The 24,866-nt window shown below is 55.1% G+C and overlaps 1 protein-coding gene across 1 annotated transcript in view; it reads right to left on the bottom strand.

The window, feature by feature from the left end:
- NFASC (neurofascin) overlaps positions 1-24,866 on the bottom strand; it is a 187,757-nt gene that overhangs the window by 27,690 nt on the left and 135,201 nt on the right. Inside the window, 18 exon segments of the mRNA XM_079903031.1 lie at positions 3,205-3,283; positions 3,285-3,379; positions 4,468-4,590; positions 5,762-5,966; positions 7,589-7,704; positions 9,702-9,924; positions 11,269-11,339; positions 12,160-12,357; positions 12,648-12,749; positions 13,995-14,039; positions 14,931-15,055; positions 16,287-16,434; positions 16,929-17,095; positions 17,390-17,501; positions 18,162-18,305; positions 20,773-20,904; positions 22,236-22,420; positions 22,859-22,970. Coding sequence (XP_079759157.1) covers positions 3,205-3,283; positions 3,285-3,379; positions 4,468-4,590; positions 5,762-5,966; positions 7,589-7,704; positions 9,702-9,924; positions 11,269-11,339; positions 12,160-12,357; positions 12,648-12,749; positions 13,995-14,039; positions 14,931-15,055; positions 16,287-16,434; positions 16,929-17,095; positions 17,390-17,501; positions 18,162-18,305; positions 20,773-20,904; positions 22,236-22,420; positions 22,859-22,970 — 2,382 coding nt within the window.

Genomic DNA, 24,866 nt, shown 5'->3' with positions numbered 1-24,866 from the left:
TCCTGCTCCAGACTTGCCTGCCCGACTCCTCACTGTGCGTCCACCTCCCAGACCCCAAGAGTGGAGACTGTTCTTAACACCCAAGACTCTGAGAAGCTGGGTTTCTGAGGGGTGAGCAGGCCATCAGTGCATGGTGTCCACTGAGACTCCAGGTCCTGGGGCACCCGGCCCCATCCTGGGACATGCAGACTCGTTCTCACTGACTAGAAGCCATGGTGGGTGGCAGAGCTGGTGCCAGGCCCCATGCAGCATGCAAGGCCAGCATGCACGGCGTGCTCACCCACAGGCCACCCTTTCAGGGGATGGCAGCCTGACCAGGAGACAGGAGCCAGCTGCCCCCACTCCTTCTAGGGCGCAGCTGGCCACCCAAAGGCTGTGGACCCTTTCTCTGTGCTCTGAGATGTCAAGCCTGGGCAAGGCCCCAGGTGGCTCAGGGGAAGTAATCACTCAGCTTCAGAGAAAGCTGCAGCTCCAGAGAACAGGTCTGCAGCCTATGCATGTGGGGCCCCTTCTAAGCCAACCTCCTTCTCTAGCGAAGGGAGGAGAATGTGTTTGATCTCCTCTGATCCCATCCTCCACATACATCCTCCTGGAGAGTCTGGCTTCCCAACCACTGAAAGGGTGAGTCCGGAGCATGCTTTCACCCCAAGCCTCTCCCTCCTTCTCCGCTCTGGCTGGGCTGGACTCCACCTGAATCGCCCCATGCCATGCCCATTACCTCCGCTGCTGGTACGGTACCTGCGGTTGGAGCAGCTTCAGAACACAGCGCCCAAGATAGCCAGAGAGGGAGAGGGCAAAAGAACGAGAGGGAAGAGAAAACAGCACAGGTGAAACCACAAGACAAGCAATCACAGGACAGAGAAGGTTCTGGCTCAAATCTGACCCAGACGGTATGGCCAAGTGCTGGTCACGGCCCTGAGGATGCCACCTGGTGTTCGGGGATCATGTTCAACTCCACTGGGGTCTGGCACGTTCCTACGGAAAACTTTCCTGGGTCCTGGAAACCTTTCTAATATACTCGTTTCTGCCTCTACTCAAGGACAGCTAAGAGGTGGCAGCAGAAACAGTCCACCTCGAGTGCTGTATTCCCAGGTCTTTCTCGAAGGGTGTGTCCTTTCCTAGCTGGGCTGGGGTGAAGGAGTCTGGGTAACCCTCAGTGACGCCAGGAACTGAAGGCATAAGGTACAGGTGGTTTAGGAGGACATCAACGCCTGTCAAAAGGATGGTTCCTTCATCCCCAGGGGCAGGCGCTGAACAGTGCTGGGGTGGGGGGTGGGTGAGAGGGAGCGCATTTGGCTGGCTGAACGCTCCCCACACCAGCTCAGCCTCGGAAGGCTGGGGCGTGTGATGGACTGGAGCCCGGAGCCACTGTCCTGCTGTCCTGCTGCCCCGTTGTATTATATGAAGTAAGAAACTCAGCTCGGGACTGAGAGACCTAAAAGGAATTCCTGAATTTGCCGCAAACCCCTAGGTTGAGAAGAAAGTCTCCCTTTGTTCTCCTGTCCCCTGGAGCTGAAGATCCTTCCCTGGGGTGGTCACTGGGGCCGGGTAACGGGGCTTTGTTTATCTGATGTTCTGTAATGGGGGGGGAGACGGGGAGGGAGAAGAAGCTCTCTTTATGTATCTCCTTACAGAATTAAGTAATCAAGGAAGTGCATCATCCCTGGCCTGGCCTTTGGTAACAGGCATATATTAACCACTTACCCAAAGTCCCCCAGCCCTAATAAATTGCCCAGGTCCCCAGGAGATTGGAAGGGTACGCTAGGAGGGGAGCTTACTGTGTAGCTCACTCCTGGTTTACAAGAGCAGAGAGGTAGAGACAAAGCACTGTCAGCCTTTCTCTACATTCTGCCTGCCCCCTCTCCTCTCTGCTTCAGTGCTGGCCTACTGGCCAGGGAAGTGGGGCCTGGGGACGGATGCAGGGCTGCTTATGAAGCTGCACTGGGAGCCTGGGGTAAGGCAGCAGGGGCAGCAGGGCCTGGAAGCACTGCTCCTCTCCTGGGTTAGGGGTACCGCTGCTCAGGAGGTCCAATCAGGCCAGGGTCAGGCCACCGGACCTCAGCCTTCTGGGGAAAGCACTAGACAGGATAACCTGTTGTCAGCTTCAAGGATTCCTAATCACATCACCCCTTCTTTGAAGTCTTCCCTTGTAGAATCAACCCCCCTCCCCTGCACAGCCACTGCACTTCTGCCATTTAGACATGCACAGCTCATGGTGAATTACAATTAGATATTCCTGTGGATGGCCCTCCTTCTTGACTGTGTGAGCTTATTAGCTTTACAGCCCTTGTTTTGGGTACAGCGTCTGGCACCTCATGTTGTGGGTGCTCGAGAAATGGCCTTTGAAGAGACCATGGTGCCTCTGGAGAGGCAGAGCCTCCACCCGCTGTCATAGGGGATCTGCCAATATCGAGGCTTCTAGCGGCTCGCCTGCCCGAGAGGTTCCTGGAAGCCAGAACGTGTGCAGATGGGCCTGGAGCCCCCTCTAGTGGAGTTCTCAGGCAGGTGCAGCTCTGGGGCGGGGTGCGACGCTGCTAGATGCCAGAACCCAGGAGAGGAACTCACGTGCTCTCTGTGGAGCTGGTTTCGCAAATGGCTGTTTCCAAACCCCCTTTCCTCTCCTCAGCCTGACAACTCCCTCAATTCAGGCGGCAAGGAGGGACTACAGGGACTACACCTCCTGCTCTACTCATGATCCCGGCAATTAGCTTCAGTCACAGCTGTTCCCCTCTCTTCTCGGCGCCACGCATCCTCGAGAGAAGAAGGGGCACCCCCAGATCCCTCACGGGGCGGTCTCCATTGTACTGCTGCCTCCCTCACTAGGCGAGCATCTTCACTGCTCTTTGGAGTTCGTGAGCACAGTTACTTCCAGCATGCTTTCTCTCATCCCCTCAACTCAGCTACGATTCACACTCTCTTCCCTATTCCCCCACCAGAAGGAAAGATCACAGATGTTAAGTAGCTGAGTAAGCTAAGGCCAAGTCGGGAGCCAGGTCTGACTGCATCAGTAAGAAGATGTGTTTTCCAGATACATCGCCGGTACCTACCTCTCAGCACACAGGGTGGCTCCCTCCTCTGGAGGCCTCGAGGGCCTGCAGCCTCTCCATCCCAGGAGGCCGGGGAGGCCAGAGGCCGAGTGAGTGTTTCTCTAGGCATCTGAATTCCCCGGGACCATTCGCCCCGAGGCTGCCGCAGTGCACCTACCTTCATTCGGGGGTGCTGGTGACTCCTCTGTGACTGCTTCCCCAGAGCCCACCTGCGTCCTGGCACTGAGGGAAAAGCGGGTAGCGCGACACGGGGTCTGCTCTTTGCATCGTGAACTTGGTCTGATTGGGAGAGAAGTTTTCCACTATCTGCTTTCCTACTTTGGTTCCATTAACTGGGGAGAGACAGGTAAGTGGAATTGAACTTTAGCAACATTGACCATGATGGGTTATATGATCTGCAGCTGGAAGGACGAAGCCTTCCCGACTCTGCTCGGAAGGGAACCCGTGAAACCTGCCCATGATCTTAAGGACTCAGGGGAGGGAGGTGATTCAAAGGCCGAGGGCTGTGCAAGAACTCCTTTCCGGCTCTTTGATGACGCACCAGGGTAACACTTTTCCACTGATCTCATTATCGCCAGCTCAGTGCAAAGTTATGCGGCTGATTCGGAAAGATTCAATTTTTAATCCTCGAGCCTTTTCAACAAGAACAGAACTTGAAGTTCCTTTTTTCCTTTCAAACAGAACTAGGGCAAAACCACTAGAGCTTTTCATTGCTAATGCCTCCTTTGTAAAAGGCCTCCTTTGTCAAATACCTCAAAGGGGGAAGGTCAGGTCCAGAGATGGATTCAGGACCACGCACACAGTTGGCTATTAAAATCCTCAACGGCACAGTACCTGTCCTTTGAGCTTCACATTGAGGCACATCGTCACCCACTTTAGGAGACTTAAAGTTTTTCAAATGAATGACACTCCTGTCCCTGCCTGGTGATGCTGAACTCTTTAGGTGAGGTCGTCCAGACCCAGGCTCCTGACTGAGCCACTCCCAGTTCCATGGCAGCTCTACATACAGCTGCCTTACCATAAATGGCACCTTATTAAGGTGTCCCCTGGATTCCTATGCACGTACTATCCGCCCCATCGGATGGAAGGTCCATCAGGTAAGGAAACTTCTCTCCTAGACTTGTAGGTGTTAGAGACTCTAAGATTCCTGAGGGCAGGGGTTGAATCCCTCATCAAACCGGAAGTCCCCTGTCTCACCGGGCCGACTGGAAGCTCCCTGCAGGAGGAGGTGTGTCAGAAGAGCAGGGATTGGGTCTCACTTGCCTCCGCTAACCCTACAGGAAACTTTTTCCCTGGCCCCTCTATCCCTCCACAACGACCTCTGTACCCACAGGCTTTCTACCTTGATTCCTTAGGAAAAGTGTTGAGAATGGGGTTTCTGATTCTCAGGTTATCCAAGAGAAAGAAGGGCAGAACGTACAGGCCACGTATTTGAGAGTGTATCCAGTCAGGATCCCATTGGGGTGTTCTGGATGATCCCATTCCAGGTTGATTGTCTCCAGGTTGGGCTGCCGGACTCGGAAACGCCTGGGGGCACTGGGTACTTGGGGAAGGAGGAGAGAGTGGGGGAGATGGGGGAGAGAAGAGGGGTGGGCAAGATGAAGAAAACACAAAAAACAAAGCACAAGTATGAAGGCATTGACCTCTGGGCAACCCCCGTGCTGGATCACTGTTAAGGCAGAACCCAGAGAACTACGAGGTGGCCAGCGCCCATCGCCCCATCCAGGATGGCGTTTCCCCAGATCTAGGACAAGCACGGCTTGGACTCGGTTTACATGGAGAAGAAGTCAGTCAAGTTCTCCTTTAGCAACTATCCTGGATTCAACACATGTTAGGCTCTGATCCTGCAAAGAAACCTCCAAGGTGGGCAGGCATTCCCAGGCAGGGAACCAGTTTTAGCCGTTTGGTAATAGAGCCTGCAGTTCCCAATCCTCAGACAAGGATTCTCACCGCTGGGTCCAAGCGTCAGGCCCTGGCCTCTGGGCTGAGAACGCCGGGTTCGGGGATGAAGAGAGAGAAACCCACGATGGAACACGTGGATGGTGCCAAGAGCACGAGCAATGGGGAGAGGCTGGTGATGAAAACCAGACGAGGAGGGGAGACAGGAGTAAAGAAACAAGAGGGGAGAACAGAGGAGAGGACAAAGGAGGAAGAGAAGAATGGGGAAAATAATAGTTAAGAAGGGAGAAAGGAGAAACAGGAGAGGGCAAAGCCACTGCCCAGCTGGTTCAAGAGGGCTGGCAGGAACAGGAGATGCGCCGGGACCTCGGCAGATGTCTGCCTCCCAGGACCGGGCCACCCACTGCGGGGCAGTCTCCTGACTACAGTGATGTAACAAGAGTGAAGGTCCTCGGGTACGGCAAACCAACCAGGTGCCTCTTGGGGTCAAGGTGCCTGAGCTCCCTCAGGAGGTGGCGGGCAGGCAGCCCCGGCTCCCGCAGTGCCCTCGGGAGTCCGTGTGCACATCCCGTCTGGAATCGTGTCAGCAGCCAGCACAGTCTCGTCTTGACGTACAATCTCCCGTCAGGGCGGCCGCCTTGGTGACGGTGCTCCATGAGCACGGCCGGAGCTGCTCAGCTCGCAGGTCAGCCCTCCTTGAGGTCAGGCAGAGGTCAATTTGTGTGGTCCAGGCCGAGCCACGCTGGAGCCGCTCAGGGCCACCTGGCCGCGCCACCCTCGTCCTGCCCTACCCAGGGAGCTGCGGCCGGACCTACCTCCTTCCGGGGTGGTGAACTCCTTGGTCTCACTGCGAGGCCCATCGCCTCGCCCATTGACCACAGCCATCTCCAGCTTGTAGTTACTGTAGGGGAAGAGGCGGGACACCACGCCACGGAGGCGGTCGCCGGGGAAGCCGGCTTGCTGCCTCTTCTGAGACACCCACAGGTTCTTCAACAAGCTGCTCTCCCTCCAGTAGTAGGCCTTCAGGACAGAGGCAGGCCGGTAAGGGTTCGGCCAGGCAGGGCCAGGTTAGTTGTTAGTGGTGGTGCTCGTGGTGACCGGTGTTCCCTTTGCTGGCCACAGGCTCCAAACCCCCGACGACCTCGTCCGGCCCACAGAGGGCTGGGGGTGTCCTGACAGTCCCCATACATTAGCCACTAGTGAGTGGGGACTGATGTCAAACAAAATGAGAGTTTTTGGTTTCAATCATTTTCTGAGCCATGTCGCCTCTCTGGGGAACAGGCAAGTCAGCCCAACTTACAGCTGAGCGGCTCCGTCTTGAGACTTCTTTCCAAGCTGGGAATAGGTTGCTCAGGGAGTCCGTGCCAGAACCACAAATTTGAGCCAAGGGTCCAGGCACGGAAAGCTCTTTTCCGTGCTCAAAGACCGCATCACCTTGAGTTAGATTTAGTATGGTTTAGATTGGCAGCGGGCAGGAGTTGAAAAGCAGCAGGTTACCCCCGGAAGTCTGAATATAAGAAAGGGTTGATTTAATCCATTGAAGTCAAATGGTTCCTTTTAATACTGTTTAAAGACCTTTAGGATAGTGACACGTCCAAGCCAATGGGAGACCGGGCTGTGGGGTGGCAAGAGCTCGGATGGGATGGGACGGCCTGTGCAAGGCGGTAGTGTCACAGGTACAGTCGAGAGAGTCTGAGACACGGGGTCTGATGAGCAGTGGAGGAGAAGCCCCAGGTCAGCTGTCACACGAGCATCACCCGGGGCCCCCAAGGGCAAGGTAAGGAGGAAGTCCAGACTTAAGAGGGGGACCCAAAGGGAGCTTTAGCCAAAAAAATCTCTAGGCAAGTAGGTTAAGGGTGCAAGTTGGGGAAGAGCTCATTTAAGCATATATATCACCTTGCCTTCCTTCCCCTACCTACCAAATCCATTTCCCGAGAAGAGACTGACTCCCTCTGTGTGCCCCCAACTGTCCATCAGCCAACTCTCGATGACCCCTAAGCCTGTGTTACCCCGGGGCTACAGCCTCCCCAGGAAGTTTTAAAAAGAGCTACTCATCAGGGAGAGCCTTGCACACCCTGGGTTTTCTCTCCCTTCCCTTTCAAAGAGAGAGACGTCAGGGATGGAAGAGGTGGCCAGGGGAAGCCAAGGGCCTCGATAATCGGAGTTGGCTGTGACAACAGGGAAGGGTTTGTACCCTTCTAGTGGCTCTTCCGGTTAGTTGGGGCTTCAGGAAATCAGACCGGGTGAGGCAAGCAGCCCAGCGGGGGCCGTTAGGAGAGGGGAGGGGTGTAGCTCAGCGGCGCCCCAACACTGCTTCTGAAGATACATGTGTGTCCACACACATGTATTACAAGCATAATGTGCTATGTACGGGCAACCCAAGCCCACCACCCTTCTCATGATTTTCTGCTGAGCGGAACCTCTCAGCATACCCGGTGCAGGATACATCTGCATGTATATATATTTTTTTCTGGGTGTATTTTTGAACAGCTAATCCTAGACATCGTCTTCTTGAACCAACTCTGGCTCCAACAGCTATCCCAAGGGACCCCTTCCACATATCTTATGGCCCGCATCTGCTACCCCCTTGCCCTGGTTAGCGAGCCGGGTGGTTAGACAGGGCTTGGGGCTGGCTTCCTCACTCGGTACTCTCTGAGCTGGCCCTGGACCGTGTCGGAGTAGACGCGGTTCCACTGAAGGCTGATGGCTGTGCTGTTCAGGACTCGGATTTTAACATCAGTGGGTGCAGCCCTGGGATCTGCAATGTGTTGGGACAGAGAGCTGGTTATGCAGGCGGGGCTGGGCCCCCGACTCCGGAGTCCCCTCCGGTTTGTTCTCTGCTGGCCTGCGCCTCCAGCCCACTCTGGACACTGGGTACTCCCTGAGGGCAGGGGCCATGCCTCCTCCACCAGCCTGGACTTGAAAGAGTGTGGGGAGGCTCAGGACAAAAGGGCGGCAGCACAGGTGGAGGGCTCTGCCTACACGTTTAGAGGGCAATTATGTGCAACCGTCACACAGAGTCTCTGTTTGCCCCTCCATCCCATTGGCCACCCTTCCCCACCCTGCTTTGGGTCCCGGGAGGCTTGTCCTCTCTGGACCGTGTCAGCGGGGCTCCCCTGTTCTCAGGCTTCCAGATGGGTCTGCCCAACAGGAGGTAGCAACAGGAGCTCCCAGGGCAGGAGAGGGAAGATGGTATCTACCCCCCTGGCTGCCCGTTTGCGGGGAGGCAGGGGGACAGTAGTGCACTCTTCTACACAAGGGCAGCCCTCGCTGGCCATGGTGACTCGCCCGCCGCCAGCCCCTCAGGGCCGGAGCGGTATAACAGCCTCCTGCTGTTGCTGGCGCGCCAGCTGGTTTGCGGTACCTTGCTGCTGTCCCTCTTAACCCTGTCCTCACATTAGAAATAGTCCCCTTTGAGTGGCATTTATTTTCTGCCAGGGCCCTGCAGGAAACGTTACCTACAGACTAAAGACACCCCAACCAAGTTCAGGAGAAGATCCTGATCCTGTGACTACTTGCAAAGGGAGGGCCACTCCTCTCTCCCCCATAACTGGTTCTCACCCCGTTTTCTCTACTCTGCTGCAAAAGCAGGTGTGCCCCATCCTCTCTAAAGCATCTGCCGCAGGGGTACACGGATGCGATGGAAGCCGTGAGGTGGTCCGTGAAGTCCATGGCTAGATGCTGCCTTTTCCATACTTACCCTCCAGTAGTCCCTACCGTCTTCTGTCCGGAAGTGTCTGCCACCGTGCAGATGAGGCGTGGGACAGACGGAGGGCCTGCTGATCCCGTCTACTTATCTCCCAAGTGGGTCCAATGCATAATCACTTCCAGGGAAGCGCCCAACCCTCACTTACTCCCATCTCACCGTTATGAACCCCACTGGCCCTACTCCTGACCCCAGCATTGGCCCTTGTGACTCTGCTCCTCCCCAAGACTCTCTCCTCCCTTCCCTCTGGTCACCTCATCCACCTACATGATTTCTTCTTGGATCAGACCCAAACAGACCAGGACATGGATTGCCCTGACCAGGAGGGGCGTCACCGACGCTGTTGCTTTGCTCAAAAGCCTACAGGATTGATGTGCTGGGGGCAGAGAGGCTACCACCATCTGGAAAGCCAGGCACATACTTCTACATATATGCCCAGAATTGTGTTGATTTACTCAGTGACAACCTCCAAAGAACTTCTCTTTTTATGTTAATTCCAAGGGCTAAGAGCGACACTGGGAATGTCGCAGTGCCTGGTCTGGAGGGTTCCAGGCTGGGGCTCTGTGGACCTTGCTTCCTCAAGGATTCCCCTGGGGAGCCCAGGGAGGAGTCTGGCCTGTGGCCCTGCTTCCAGTGGAGGTGCCTAATTATGGCCCGTTGGGACGGATGGTGCTAGCAAGCCCTGGCGGTAAGGTAGATCAGAAGGCCTGGGTTCTATTTTCAAGCCTGACATTTGCTATTGTGCAATATTGGCAGGGGTTTCCCTTGCAGGGCCTCAGTTTTCATGTCGATAAAGTGAGAGTATTGGACTAGGTGATGACGTTCAAGAATACTAACTAGTGTTCGGATGATACCATCTCTGCTCCCGGCATTACCTGGGGCCTGTCTGCTCTAGGTCACTGTAGGGGATTTCTCTTCCCTGGGAACTGGCTGTCCTCCCAGGATGCTCTCGGAAGACCCCCGACCCACCCTGAGGTTCCTGGTCTGTGAGGGTGGCCTGTGCAGCCCAGCCGTCAGGGTCCTGGGTGGGGACAGGGGAGGGTACTCACAATCTTCTCCGGAGTAACCGATGACAGTGTCCGGTTCAGGGCCCTTCCCAAAGTCATTTTCTGCCTGGACTCGGATCTCATAGGGCACGTAGACAGGGGTCTGCCCCACCACATAGCGGGAGCCCCACACAGTGACATTGTTCCAGGTCTCTCGGGTCTCTCTCCGCCGCCACTTGACGATGTAGCGCAGGTTGGGGCCAAAGGCGGAGGTGGCGTTCATCGGCTGAGCAGGGAGAGAGACGGCAAGAGTGGAGAGGGTGCAGGCGAGGAGCCCAGGCCACCCACGGCTTGCACTCCTTCTGTGCCAGGCACCCTGCCCCAAAGTGCCCAACAGCGGCCAGCCCCCTGGCAGAGCTGGGGAGACCATGGCCCCCACTCTGAGTCCCCCCAGAGCCTGGAGTCCTGTGAAGCCAGCAGCGCGCAGATTCTCCACCCAAGCCCTAGTCCCTCTGATTCCACAGCCAGCCCGCCTGGCAGGTGCACAGGGAGCGAAAGCTTTATTGTCGACAGGACTCTTTCCTGTGATGCAGCAACCAGAAAACAAAATGTGGACAGTGATACAATGTCTCCAAAGTCAGAAAGGGGGGAGTTTGGTTCAGCCATAGCACGCGTGCTGCCAATGAACGCAAAATTCCAGATTTCAGTCCTACTTAATCCTTGCGTGTCTGCCCTGTCCTTCCCAAAAGGCTGGAGCTGGGAGTGAGCATAACTCTTGTTTTTGTTCCCTAAGGGCCTGGTCCAGGAAGCAGTTCCCCGGGAGCCTGGAATACAGAGCCGTAGACCAAGAACCGACCCTTGCAAGGTCCTGCAAGACGAGTCCCGGTGTCTTAAGTCTGGGCTCTGCCCAGTTGCCAAGGCTGCTGTGATACCAGGCTCTCCGAAGACGGGGATGGTCGTGATTCCAAACTCTGTTATCTCCCTGTTTCCACTACTCACGTCAACAGCACAAAAATGTTAATATTTCAGTGGCTGAATTTGCATCTCTTAGACTTGGAAGGGGTTTGGAAAGAAGTCATTTTGAGGCCAGATATCCCAGTTTTGGTTTGGAAAATGTGGGTCAGTGAGCCGAGATGAAGATGAGCTTTTTCAATCCTGGCCCGGAGGACATCTTTTAAGTCACCTTGTCCATCCTGGACTTACAGATGGCTGGCACTGGAGGACCACTCAGAGGCTGGTCTCTCCCCACTCCCAGCAATCTCCAGTGATGGGCCCCCAGAACACACCAAAGCGAGGTACTGGTGTTTGGGCTAAATCTTTCCTACAGACTAATCTAAATTTCTCCCTCTTCTGAAGAAGCCCATTGATCCTGCAGGACTCTGTCTGATTTTGCCAGACTGACAGTCTCTGTTCCTTGGTCATCTCTGCTCCTGTCTCCCGTCTTCAATGTTGCTCTTAGACGTTCTCCTGTTTGGTTTCTGGATGCTCAATGCAGAGACGAGTAGCCCCCGCACCAGCCAGGTAGTCTGAGCCACCCTGCGGCCTTGGAGTCACAGGGGTGTGAAGGGCGAGGGCTCCCAGGCTGCGAGGCAAGCAAGCCCATCGTGGATGGGCTGCGAGGGGCTCTTACCGTCCACGTGATCTCCATGTTGTTCTTTCTGGTCCCCTCTCCCTTCACATCAGAGGGGTTGGACTCAGGGGCTGGAATCCAAATGGATGCAAAGTTCAACCCCAGTCTGTGCATTACCAGGGCACAGTAAGCAGCCTCTCTCCCGCAGCCTGACTGGTCCCTTCTACGCTCTTGTCTTTTCTCAGCGTCTCTCAACACACTCTGTCCCATAAGCAGCTGAACTCGCTCTGCCACTTTCTCATAAGGCTGATGTGCCTTCCTAGCTAAGATTTATACCCCCCAAAGCAGGGATAATTTCTTTTGAATTTTAATCCCTTACAAGACAGCATTTATCATGAGGCTTTCCACACTTTAGATGCTCAGTACAGCCAACTCAATGTGGCTTATCCCCTGTGTGGATTACCCACTAAGCATGTTTAATGCCAGACTGGTTTACCCTGGCATTCAACATTTTTGGGGAGCGTCTCCACCCTCAATGAACCAGCATGATTTTAGAAATCTAAACATTTCATTACCCAAGTGTGTTAAGAAACCTGGTGCAACCCCAGATTATATATTTCTACTGCAAATCTTTGCCATAGCTCTTCCCTTTGAAGCAGAGCATCAAGAATTATTCATAATATTAGTAATAATAAAAATGACAGTTAACTTTTATTGTGTGCTTGCTATATGCACATCACGGTAAGTACCCGAATCCCATTTTCGAACGTAATCCTCACAACAGCCCCATGATGGAGATGGTGTTATTATTCTCTGTTTCACAGATGAGGAAGCTGAGCCTTGGAGAGGTTAAGTAACTTGCCCAGATTCATGTGGCTGGGGACCGGGGGAACTCAGTCTGAACTTGGGGTACCTGGCTTCAGCACCTCCCGTTAGCCCTCAAGCACTCACGTGCTCCACTGGTTCGGTAGCGCTCGGACGGGAGGCTGGGATGGCTGCTGCCCACCTCATTGATGGCAATGACCCGGAACTGGTAGTTGACATAGGGGGACAGCTGGAGGATGGCTGAGTTGACACTTCCTGGGAACTTGGAATGGTCATGCCAGACCCCTGGCTGGAACTGGTCCTCTTCAAACTGGACAACGTAGTCTGAGGGGGCAAAGGAAGACAGAGCTGTTTGGGGAGCTGAGTTAGTGAGTTTTTTCTCAAGAGCACTCCTTCATGGTTTCCATTAGTCTTTATAATCTCCCTTGGGTAGACAAAGGCACTGGTATTCTTCCCAAAACCCAGAAAGGGAAACCAAGGCCTCCACGCGTTCTGTCAACAGGCCAGGACACACGTCAAGTGAGGCCGAAGTGGGACCAGAAACCAGGGCCAGGCCTCCGGCTTCCGGGCTGCCGTCCCCCCTTTCTGGACAGTAGTGCAGGGCCTCGGCTGACCTGTGATGGGGCTGTTGTTATCGTCCCCCGGAATCCAGGTCAGTCTCACGCTCCTCTCGGCCAGGTCGGTGAGCTCCAGGTCCCGGGGTCGGTCTGGCCGTCCTGACAGCAGAGGGAGAAGACACCACGCAGGCCTCCCGAGTTAGAGCCGGCCCGTCCCTGTGCTGGCCTCAGCCCTGAACACTGTCCCACGGACAGGACTCTGGCGGGCTGAGGTCACCACTGCAGGAACCAACCCCAGCCTGTGCCGGAGGGTCAGCACAGGGACCGCCCCCTTCCCTCAGGGTTCAAGGAAGAACAAAGAGAGAACCCTGAATTCCACCACCACCCCCAAAATATCAAGGAATGCAGGGCACAGGGAGAGCTGGGGCCAACCCACCCCATTGCTGCGGATGTTCTCGGAGTGCAAGCATTTGGGAAATGCTGCCGTTTGCATTAGATCCATGTTCACAACCTTTAGGAAAACTGGTGAAGAAGTCTGGGATTTTGTCTCATTTTCTCATAATTAACTTCTACTCAGTGTGCCGAGGCTCTGAGGGGGCAGGAGCCCGGGGGGTGTTTGGAGAGCTGAGCAGGGCAGACCAGTTAAGGGAATAGAGGGGACAAAGACGGAGGACCAGGCCAGGGAGGAGACAGGGACTCAGTCTAGAAGTTTCAGTGATGGACAGCAGGACAGAGGCCCTAACAAGGGTGGGGGCAGCACCTCTTTGGGGCTCCAGTCTCACTGGATTTCCTAAGTGTGTGTGCGTGCCCTCCCGGCCTGGGGATAAAGGCATCTGGCCACTGACTGCTGAGGGTGGGCGTGATTTTTTTTCTCCTATCCTGGCTCCTTGAGCCAGCTATTTCCACCTTTTGGCCGGTTACTGGAAGGATCTGGAAGGTGAGTCACTGGAGCCCACATTCATGTGTGTTGCACACGAATGTGTGCGGATTGGAAATGGGCGTATAGTAGATGTGAAAGGCTGCAAAACAGATGGGCCTACAGATAACTCAAAGCAAGTGGGTTTCCTGACTGAATACACTTCAGAGGCTAAGCTGGGGGAGGAGAACAGGCCACCCCCAGGGAGTGGTGGGCGTGGCCAGAGTAATGGACTGGGGACGCGGGAGCGACAGCCGGACTTTGGAGCTCAGTCTGTGAAAGGAGCAGGAAGCCGGGAGTCGGGCTGTGATGGGCTAGGGTAGGTGACGTGGGCCTCTTCAGAGGAGTCAGATTTGGCAGGGAGCGGGGCAGGCCGCCCCTTGCCTGTACACAGCACTCCTGTCCGGCAGTGCTTTCCTCCTCCTGGACTCCTCCCTCCCAGACACCTCGAGTGCTTGGCAACGGTCCCCGGGATTAGTATGAATTACCTTTGGGCAGGGCAGCCAAACGGTTAGTTGGAGTGGCCTGATCAGCTGCAAAGGTAAGATGGGTTATCCAGGTTAGCAGGTTATGTGGGGATAAAGGTGTTCTCGAAGGGTGGGAATAGGTAGCCAAGGCCTGAACAGCTGCCCCTGCGCAACTTCACCCCTCCCCCACTTCCACGGAGAGGGCCCCACCCTCACAAAGGCCTGCCTGTGCTCCCTCCACAGCCAGGGGCAGACACCCTGGGTCCCTCCTGTCCCAATGCTACGACTGTGCCTGGGCCCACTGTTCCCTGCGACCATGCAGGGACACTGCTGAGGGACAGGAGTGCACTGAGAGTTATGGCAATAGGGGGCCCAGAGATAGCAGAGATGAGGAGGTGATTTGCTTCCCCGGACGGGGGAGGCTACGTCCCCAGGTCTGGGATGGCTTAGTATTTACAGTCTGGCCTGGACACGAGGGCAGGCCAAGACAGGATCACCCGAAATGCACAGCACCCTGTGAAGTCCCATCAGGAAAGGGGTGCAGAGAGGAAGGCTAGCAGAGGGTGTTGGAAGGACAAGCACAAAGTTCAGTCTTGCTTCAAGGATGGATTGTTTTAACTGACTTAGTGGTTTAGAGTTAGCTGTAAAGTTGGTAAAAATGATCCCAATGAGAACCCCCGTCCATTTCCCTCTCTCCTTCAGGCACCCTTCAGGTGAGGGTTTGGGCAAGTTAATGGTTCCATTCAGGAGGTAAGGCGTCCAGCACAGCTTGTTCGGAAAAGAGCAGCTTCCTAACCCTTAAACCAGAAGGCAGGAGGATCACCAGGCCTGGCAGGAGGATCACCAGGCCTGGCTGGCTCGCTGACCACGGGCTCTGCCCTTGGAACCGTCCTCCGCTTCTCTGGCCTCGGGAAATAGGGGGTGGGGATCAGCGCCAGTGTGGGCAGCGGCAGTTACCTAGCACGGTCAGGTAGGCCTTGGCCAGGTCTTGGTCCAGCTCGGTGCTGGCAACGCATGTGTAGCTACCCTGGTCCCGCTCGGCCACACCAAAGATGGTCAGGGAGTCCTCTTCCTTCTTCATCCTGCAAAGGTATCGGGGAGGGGTTGGGAGGAAGGTGAGGAGGGTGACAGTGAAGGGGGCAGGCAGCAGGAATGCTGGGCACTGCCCGGCTGCTTTCTCCCTGAAGTGGGGACGGTGGGTCAGAAGGGAGGAGGCGGTGCTGTAGTCTGGGCTGGGCTGCCACAGCCCATCCTAGGGGACGTGAGGCTCCACCTCAGTGCTTCGAGAGAGGCAGGGTCTTCATGTCACCTTGAGCACTTATGGTGCTTGCGGGAGGGGACAGGAAAGTGGGTGGAGCCAAAGCAGCCCTGGCCCATATTCACTGTCCTCAGTTCCCACACTGGGTCTGCTCTCTGTGCCTTTCCTGTGCTGTGCTCCCCTCCCGAATTAGGGCACAGTTAGGCCCACGCCCAAAAGGCAGGTCTTCTCGTACTTCCAGCTCTGTCTTCAGCCCAGATTGACGCCCAGGCTCAGCCCAGGTGCCCCGGGCTCCTCTGTACTGTCTCCCACAGAGGGAGGAGGGCACCAAAGAGCAGGGCTGACTGTGAGCATGGCTGAGGGCCAGAATGCCTGCACCCCCCCACAGGCTACGCCCCTGCAGAAAACCAGATCATCGCTGGAAACAGCTGGTACCGATGCTCAACCTGCCCCGAGACGGACGGAGTCCTGAGGGGAGGCTCGGATCAGCCGTTCTTAACCCTAGCTGCACATTACAAACACCTTGGTGGGACTTTTAAACACTATCTATGCCTGGGCCCTCCCTCAACTCCAATTAAATCCGAATCTGGGATGATGGATGGGTGGGGCAGGCCTGGGCCTGGTAAGCGGTCCCAGGTGCATTAAGGGCGGAGAGCCCCATTAACCACAAGGGTTAGAGTCTGCTCGGCCAACCGTGCCCTCTGCTGGAGAACAGGAGCGCTGCAGGCAGGGCTGAGAGGATGGGGAGGGCGTCCTGGCCGTGAAAAGGAGGAAGGGAAAGGATCAAAATAAAGGGAGGAGGACAAGAGAAGAAGTGAGGGAGGGAGGAGGAGGAGAGAGAAGCAGAGCCCTGACGGGGGAGGGGGGGAAGCTGCAGTGGGAGGGGGGTCTCGCCTGATGTGGAGGGAGTCGCTGAGGCTGTCACACCCTCCTCAGCAGTTCCCCAGTGACACACATGACACAGGTTCCCTATGTTCTTCAATGCATCCCCAAGAGCAAGGGAAAAGAAAACGCCCCAGAGGAGCAGCAGGAAGGAAGGAGGGAGGAGCAGAAACCTGTTCCCGACGTAGAGGGGCTCGTCGTCCTTCAGCCAGTACACCGTGAGCTTCAGGGAGGGGTCGTGCTTCACGCGACACTCCAGCTGCACCGTGGTGCCCCTTTTGGCGACCTGGTCCTCAGGCATGCGGTAGATCCTGGTGGGGTCTGTGGGGAAGCCCCCGGAGCTCGTCTCTGCCACCCCACGCCCGTGTGGCCACACAGTGTGACATGCATGACCTCCAGGTTAGATGGACCACGGAAGTGGCAGAAATAGGATTCGGTTACATGAATGGTAGGGGACGCCTGGTATGGGGGGATCCCAAACAGTAGCCAATCCCCAAATCCTTTCTCTCCAGTTCAGGAACATAGGACGTCTTTTCTGGGGTGGTAGTGGGGAGCTGGTGTGGGTAACAGGTGTCCCTGCCTACGTCTGTTTGGACCAGGCTGGTAATGACTCAGTGCTCGCAACACCAGGCCAGCCAGAGGCCCTGGCCACGAAACTTCCACGGAGAGGACACACAGACCTGGAGGGAGGTCCCACTAGGTATTAAGCATTAGGTGGCACATTTTCAAAGTGAGTGACACACATGGATAACCTTGAGGAGATGGCTTCCTTGCCCTCCCCACCCCTCCCTCTAGCTAGCAACTCTCTGCTTTACCTTTGACCTCCAGGCGGACCTGGTTCTCAGCTTTGCCCAGGATGTTGGTGGCAACACAGGTGTAGATGCCTTGGTCCTCTTTGCGGATCATCTTGATTTCCAGACTGCCGTTCTCGTAGACATGGTAGTTGCCACCATCCAGGTTGCTTCCTTGCCCATTCTTAAACCTCACAATAGAGCGGCACGACACACAGCATACTGAGAAAGGACCAGCCCGGGGGCGGGAGGAGCCCCGAGCCTTGTGGGTCTTGCCTCCGACCACTGGGTGGCCTTGGCAAGTCTCTGGGCCTCGGTTTCTTTCTTTGCACAATAAGAGGGTTGACCCAGCTGATCTGCCAACTCCTCCCAGCTTCAACCCTTTAAGGCTCCCAGGACTTGCTGAATACCTCTCATGGGCCAGATGGAATGAGAAAGGCGAGACAGAGGACCCCGTGGGGGAGGCCTGGTCTCCTGGAACTTACCATCGGAGTGTGGGGATGGGAGACCCAAAGAACGGGCAGTCCAGCCGCGTGCGGTTGTACAGGATCACCCTGATGAGCTGGTTCCGGGGTGACAGCATCCGAGGCGGCACGTCTGCAATTCCCAGAGAACTGACCTTGGCTGGGGAGTCTTCCTCTTCCTCTTTGTGGACCAGTCTTATCTCTCTGCTCCTTCTCCTCACAGCAGCTTTCTCAGCACCAGCGTACCTTCCCCCATCAACCTCCCACCTTTAAGAAGCCTCTGAGGATTAGGTGAGGAAGGAGGAAGCTTATCCATTTGTCCTTCACCTACCCTACATCTAGTCCAGCTTTTGCAAAGGGTTCCCCCCAATTTTCCAGCAGCTCCTATACCTGCCCCTCCACAGCCCCAAGGCTTCTCCTCGCTGCACCTGCCCACTGCCCTCTCCCTGCTCTGGGAATGCCACAAACATATTCAGGACTATTTCCCACCGAGACCATGGAGAACCCAGGGAGAGTCAACATGGACACACCAAGGAGACGAGACGGTCCCTCCTCTCATCAGGGGAGGAAGGGGACTGAGACTGACTTTTGGCATGGAATGAACTCTGTCTGCACACCCAGCTCTATGGATTGTAAGTCCTCCACCCTCCCCGCAAATGTCATTCTGGGTCTCCGTGCTTCCCCCATCCTGCCGCCCTCATACCCCACCAGCCTGACCAATCACTGGAGAAGAAAGTGTGCCCATGAGGGGGGCAAGGTCCAGGCAGGCGAGCGGAGGGAGGGGTGCACTCACCCAGCACGCTGACGAAGGCGTTGGCCAGCAGGTAGCCGTGCTCGTTGGAGGTGTTGCACTGGTACACGGCCCTGCTGCTGATCTGGGTGTCCCGGAAGATGATGGTGTCCCCGGCCACCTCACGGTTTGGGTTGGGTGGTGCCGCTACAGTCAGAAAAGACACTCCTTGTGAGAATGGGGGAGGGCAGGGCGAAGGGCACTTGGGACTCTGGCCAGGACTCCCTGGTAGGACTGGGGCGCTGCGGAGGCAGTAGCACTGGGCCAGCTCAGACCCAGCTTCCGGCCCACCACTGCCTAGCTGTGTGGCCTGGGTCCATCACTGAGCCCACTAGAGTTTATTTCTCAATCCATCCAATGGGAATAGGAATCCCGGTCAAACCTACACAGCAGCTGGGCAGCTGTGGTTGACAGCGTAAGCTTTGGAAACAGGAGGGGTGTGAATTCTAACCACACTACCTGCCGGCACTCTTCAATGGCTCTGCACTTCAGTCTCCTTGTCAACTGAATGGGGATAACATACCACCTTGTGGGGCTCTTGTGAGGATGACCGGAGATTCTCTGCATGCCATTAGCAGAGGGCTCAGCATACACTGATTATTATCGTTGTTGTTATTTTAATTCAATGTGCATATACTCAAATGTATTTTGAAAAGGATAAAGCAATGTCCAACTAGACGGGACCTACCACCTTCCCATCCTCTGAGCAGAGCACTCTGCAGACATTCACAAAGTTAAATCCGGAAGTCGATGTCTGCTGAAAGCTGAATGAGTCCCTGCGTTTGCCAAAGCTACCTGATCTTCCCAAGACGAGTGCACACTGAGAAGACAATCCCTGCTGCAGTTCTGCTGGTACCACTGGCTGGGGATGCAAAGAGCAGAGGCTGGGGAGTGGCCATGGGGTCTCACACCTGTCCCTGTTATCACTCCAAGACCAGGGGCAAATCAATAACTCCTCTGGGCCTCATTTCCTTCACCTGTCAAATGCGGAAGCATTACTCCCATCTTTCCCCTACTCTGAGGAAGGTTAAGATAAGAGAATGATAATGAGATAATGAGCTGTACAAATAAAAGTTTTTTAGAAGTGTAAAGAATCCCTACTTTTCTCATCTTTCACCACCAGAAGGTGCCTTTCCTCTGTAAGATTTCGGGACTGAGCCAGATGACTTGGTTTGCGTGATCTAGGAACTCATCCAGGATCACTCAGACCTACCACAGAAGTCGCAGAGAGGAACCCAGGGTCTGGCCCCGTGGGCTCCACCCCACAGATAGCAAGTCTGAGGCCGGAACTAGGGAATCAGCAGGTGAACAAAGCCGAGGTCAGCATCCTTATCATCTTTCCAGAGTCTCCACTCAGCAAAAAAGCGCAAAGGAAGCCTATGCCAGCAACTTTAAGTCTCCTTGCCCGGCAATTCCCACAGACCAGCTTTCCTCCCGGTCACTCCCTTGAGTGACGGGGGACCTTTCCCTGGGCCAAGGCTCAGCTGTAAATCCTGAACTTTGCATTTATTTAATGGTGCTGTGAAGTTTAGAGCCTTTGTTTGCTTTGTCCCCACACTGCTACCAGGACAGGGAGAAGGGCAGAGGGCAGGCCGTGTCCGTGTGTCGCTCGTATCCAGAGGCAGGATATTTCCTGGGATAACTAGATGCTCAGTACTAGACAGGGTAGACATATTGCGCTGTCACAGCAGCCCACAGCTTCCCCACTCACCAGCCATGTGACCTCGGGCAATTCCCTGCACCATCAGAGCCTCATTTCCTCATCTTTAATGTTTGAGGTTAAAGAGATAAGAGGAAAGCACAGTGCCTGGCACACAATAAATGTCTAGGAAGGTGCGTTCTCCTCTACCTGTCTCCCTGCCTCGCCACCTGTTTCTATCAGCTGTTGCTTGTGAGTTAGGCTCTGAGGTCTTGCCATCTATTTTTTGCCCCATCGGGTTGATAACACTGTTTGCATTTCCTCTGACCCCTTAGAGAAAGTAAGGACAGGACATTTAAAAAGTAAATGCAACTGGAGTGAAAATGATGTGAAGAGTTGACCTCTGGCTGGAAGGATCCCTGGAGTCACGCACTCCGGTATCTGGGTAGGACTAAATCTTCCTGACGTCTGTGCGCACTCAGTAACTGCACTGTGCACCTCTGCTCTCATAGGGAAGTTTTCCCTCATTTCTGACCATATCTTTCATGTTGTCGCGTAACCCTGCCTCTTATTTTGCCCTCGGCAGAGAGAGGGACTTGGGTAAACGATGGAAATGAGTTACCGAGCTCTCGTCTACCTCCTGAGCCCCAGCCATCACTCAGAGCCTATACTCTCAGGAGATACAGGCTGAGGTCTCTAGCCCTTGAACTGGGCTCTGTAGTTGTAAAGGGCAGAAGGCAGAAATTTATGAAAAAACCCCAGGGAGCAGAAATCCCCTAAGCATGGGAACATAACCACAAGCCTTCTGTTCTCTCTCACACACAAATGAGGCAGGTTTCCTGCCTCCTGAGATGTCCAAAGAGATGGGCTACTCCCTCACTTCTGCTGCAACAGGGCTGGCCCGCAGGGATGGTGAGCTGCATCTTCTGGCAGGAGACAGAGCAGAGGCAGGTGGGAGAACAGTGCGTTACTCACATTGCAAAGGTTCCCCATTCACCATCCACTGGACGGTGGGCTTGGGGTTCCCGTTGGCTCGACACACCAGTCTCCCGTCCTCGCCAGGAGCCAGGATAAGGTTCTTGGGTTCATCCAGCCAGTAGGGAGCAGCTGGAAGACAAGGACAGGCATAGGCAGGGGTGTCAGATGACAGGAGCAGCCAGAAGGAACCAGTGGGCCCCCTCTAGGAAGGCAGGAGCCCCCGAGTGCCAGCCCCAGGCCCCCGCCACCTGCCCAGGGCTCATCCCGATAGGGTGACAGTCTAGGCTGCCTTTGGTCAGCTTGGCACTACAGACGCTGACTGATTTATTTCAAGTTCACAGAACAAGAGTTCTAAACTGGGGCTCCCTGAAGAGCTGTTAACAAACATGGGTGCCAGGGCCCATCGTCGACCTACTAATCGGAATCCTCAGGGGACGACCGGGCGGCCAATGCGTTGGGAGCTCCCCAGGCACTCGTGGTGTGCACCCAAGGGCTTGAGCCAGGGAGGGTGGTCAAGTAGCAGGGCTCGGCCCTGTGGATTCCTGCGGTTGTTGCTGCAGGATCAGACCATTTAGGAAAGGCCTGATATTCATTCTTTTAGACACTAAGCTTCGGTTAGAGCAGACGCTCTTAGCCGGCCACCCCTTCCAATTTTCTGGAAATTTCTGTGAATATGTGGATATGGACTTTTTTGAGAAGAGGGTCCTTTGGATCAGAGTCCCAAAGATCTTGAAACCCCAGTAAGGGTTAAGAGCCCCTGGTTCGAGCGTGGTGTTGAAACCAAGGTCACAAGTCAACCTGAGCATGTACTAGGAAAGTTCTTGCGCTGTGGTTTCAGACCTCATCACCCCAATCCTCATTCAGCCCACCACTCAGACTGAGAAGTGACTAGTGCACCCCCCTCGCAACCCGTGGCTGGGACCCCCACAGAGGCATGTGCTCTGTTGCCTACAACAGCTCAGGTGGCCCATCTATGCTTTGAGGGGAGGGAAGTGATTTTTTGAAAAATAATTTGGGCCATGACGACTCCCCATTTTTAAAAGAGAACCACACACAAGTATACAGACAGCACAGGCCTAAGACAACACACCGTGAACAGGACTGCGAAACGAAAGACAGAAAGGTTCTGGGTGATCCAGATAGGCCACAGGAGAAAGCGCACCTGCTGAGGGAGCCCCAGGCACAAAGAGGAGTTGGGCAATGGTCAGGGCAGATTCCCTCCCTTAACACCTCCCTCTTTCCCCCTGCCCTTTTACACACACACACACACACACACACACACACACACACACACACACACACCTGGGGGTGACACCATTCCTGCAGGACACTATTGCCACTAATCAGCGTGCTGGACGTTTTCCCCACTCACCCTGCCCCCCAACCACCCTGAGAGGGAAGGGTGGCCACGGAGCGTAGGGCTGGCAAAATCATCGTAATGAGAAATACACACAACGTACCCTTTACTCTCACCGAGATCGTGTGCCGGATGCTGCCCATCTTGTTGGAGGCCAGGCAGAAATACTCCCCGGAGTCTTCCTCGGACACGTTGGTGATACGCAGGGCCTTGTTAAAGTTCTCAAACTTGGCTTTGTCAGACGGGAGGTCCCCACCTTTCTTGTACCATGCGATGTCTGGTGTTGGGCTAAGAGGGACCAGGCGAGAAACAGGGACTTATCATGAAATGTGGCTCTGCTATTATTGTATGGAGCCCGGGACACCCAGGTATCCTTCAAGTGTACTCGGGCCCAGGAGGATGCATGTCCTCTGAGAGCTGATGCCTCCTATGCAGAGGGGACGCTCAGCCACAGGGCGCCTGAGGGACTTATCTAAGGTCACAAGACGGTCTAACACACATACAGGAAGCCTAGCCACCTCCTTTCCTCATTATCTAAAAAAGAGAGGCGGCCAGTGGGATAGAGATGACTATGATTTGCATCGTCCTCGCTAGGAGCTGTTCGCCTCGCTTTTTGCACTGCCACAACGCCCGCCCCCCCAAAATGTGGCAAGAACAGAGCATGCACAAACCCCCAGCCCAGCCTCCTGGAGGGTGACCAGAAGTCGGGGTGCAAACTGTACGTACACCCCGGAGGCGATGCACTCCAGCAGGAGGTCCATGCCACGCAGCACCATCTGACTGCTTGCAGTGCCCTGGGGATACATGAAGCTGGGTGTTCTTTCTGCAACTCCTCGGGCTGAAACAGGATGGAACAAGCTCTCGTGAGCTTATTGCCCAGAGGGCTGACCCAGCTAGGCCAGAGCTGTCGGGCTAGAGAGAAAGGTTATCATGCCCTCCTGCTTACCCCCTTACCCTCAGAGGCACCAAGCCCCAGACCCTCCCCGCTGAGACCACCCCAAGGGCCGGGGCATCATTAAGAGAGGTGTGTTAGGAAGCGCAGGGCTCCTCGGCCCCACCAGCACATGTGTGTGAGCAGCTCTACGTTCTGACAGGATCTGCCAAGAGGAGCCCAGCTTCCCTCCCAGTTCAGTAAGCCTCTCTGGCCCTGGAACGGGGGAGGAGTTGCCTGAGCAGCGAGTAGTCTACTTCCCGAGCATCTCGTGTTGGGATCCAGAGGCCAGCACGGTGGCCTCCAGGGAGGCCATCTCAGCAGCAGTGGAAGAAAGAGAAGGAACATCTGGGGGCCGCAGGATAACCTGCTCTTTGGGACCCTGGAGACAAGGAGCTGGGATGAAGCCACAGAGACTCAGATGAACAGTCAGAGATGCAGGGAGTATTATTAATGGTTTAGCAAAGACATGGAGAGATTTAATGAACAGAGATGACAGGAAATCACTTTGGGGCCAAGACCATTCTGCTTCTTCACTAATGACTCTGGAAGGGGGTTGGGGAGGAGGGTGTTAATTGGATGTGAGAGACTGGGGGAGGGGTGAGAGGCAAGGGGCAGCCAAGATGGAAGAGGCGATCTGCAATTCAACTAGGCTGGAGCAGCCATGGGGTCTGGAATCAATGACATGCACACAGCTTTTGGAAGCCAGATGGCTCACAGAGAGCGACGCTGTCAGGGTGGCTATTTCCCTGTGGAAGGGGTCATGCAAGTCTGGGGTCACCCCAGCGCAGTGGACCCCACCTTACCTCAGCCTCACCTCTCCCTCAGAGCACAGTTCTATGGAAGCGGATAAGATGGGACGGAGAAGAACAAGGATTTTGCAACCAGGAACCACAAAGCAAAGGGAAACTGGAGCAGTCACCCCTGCTCAAAAGGTGTATGACTGCAAACAAGAAGAGTTAAAAATATAAATATAAGCTGGGCCTACCCATGGGTTTCATGGGTCTTCAACTCAGCTGGAGAGGTGAGAGCTGGAGGGGAGGCAGGGCTGCCAGGAGCTGGGAGCCCTCAGACATGCCTGGAGTGAGAGCGAGGCATTCTTCCCGGCAGGAGTCAGGTATTGTTACAGGGTGCCGGCAGAATGAGGACAGAGTGGCAGGGGGATCTCTGTGTCTGTGACGTTGCTGGACTTATTGAGCTAGCTAATGGCTGGCTGGAACAGTGGGGCTCCTGTCCTAGGGGCGCCCAGCTTCTCTCCATCAGCCATCAGGGGAGTGCGTTTCGTAGAGTTGGCACCTCTTTTATCCTTTCGTCAAGGGGAAGAACTGATGAAACGTGGAGGCAGTTAGGCCACTGGCACAGTACGTGGCACATATCGAGTGTTCAGTAAGTGTTTGTGGGATGAATAAATTCAAGAGGAGAAGAGGATAAAAAAGGCAACAATTTACCCCATGTTATCTCTCTCTCTGTAGATATGCTCATCTGTCCCACCAGCACACACATATACAACAGTGGCCACTGAAGGGGTTAAGCCATTATGTGGTTAATTGGTTACCGTCTATAACTCTTATAGCATCCAGCTCTCAGTACCGAAGAAGCCTGATACCAAAGCAGCAGCTTCCTCCCACCCATCATCCCGGAATCACCCACACGGTCAGACAACACAAGGTCAGGGGCACATGAGGAGAAGATTTGATGGCAGGAGGCTCTGGTGCCGGTTTGGTGAATCTGGGAGAGCTGCGAACCGTGGGGTTACGTGGCAACTCAGTCGGCATACTCCTTCCACATGGGAACAAAACCTGC

The sequence above is a fragment of the Stenella coeruleoalba genome, assembly GCF_951394435.1.
Source record: "Stenella coeruleoalba genome assembly, chromosome: 1".
NCBI lineage: Eukaryota > Metazoa > Chordata > Mammalia > Artiodactyla > Delphinidae > Stenella > Stenella coeruleoalba.
Note: the sequence above shows the minus strand (reverse complement) of the source record. Positions and strands in the feature narration are given on the sequence as shown.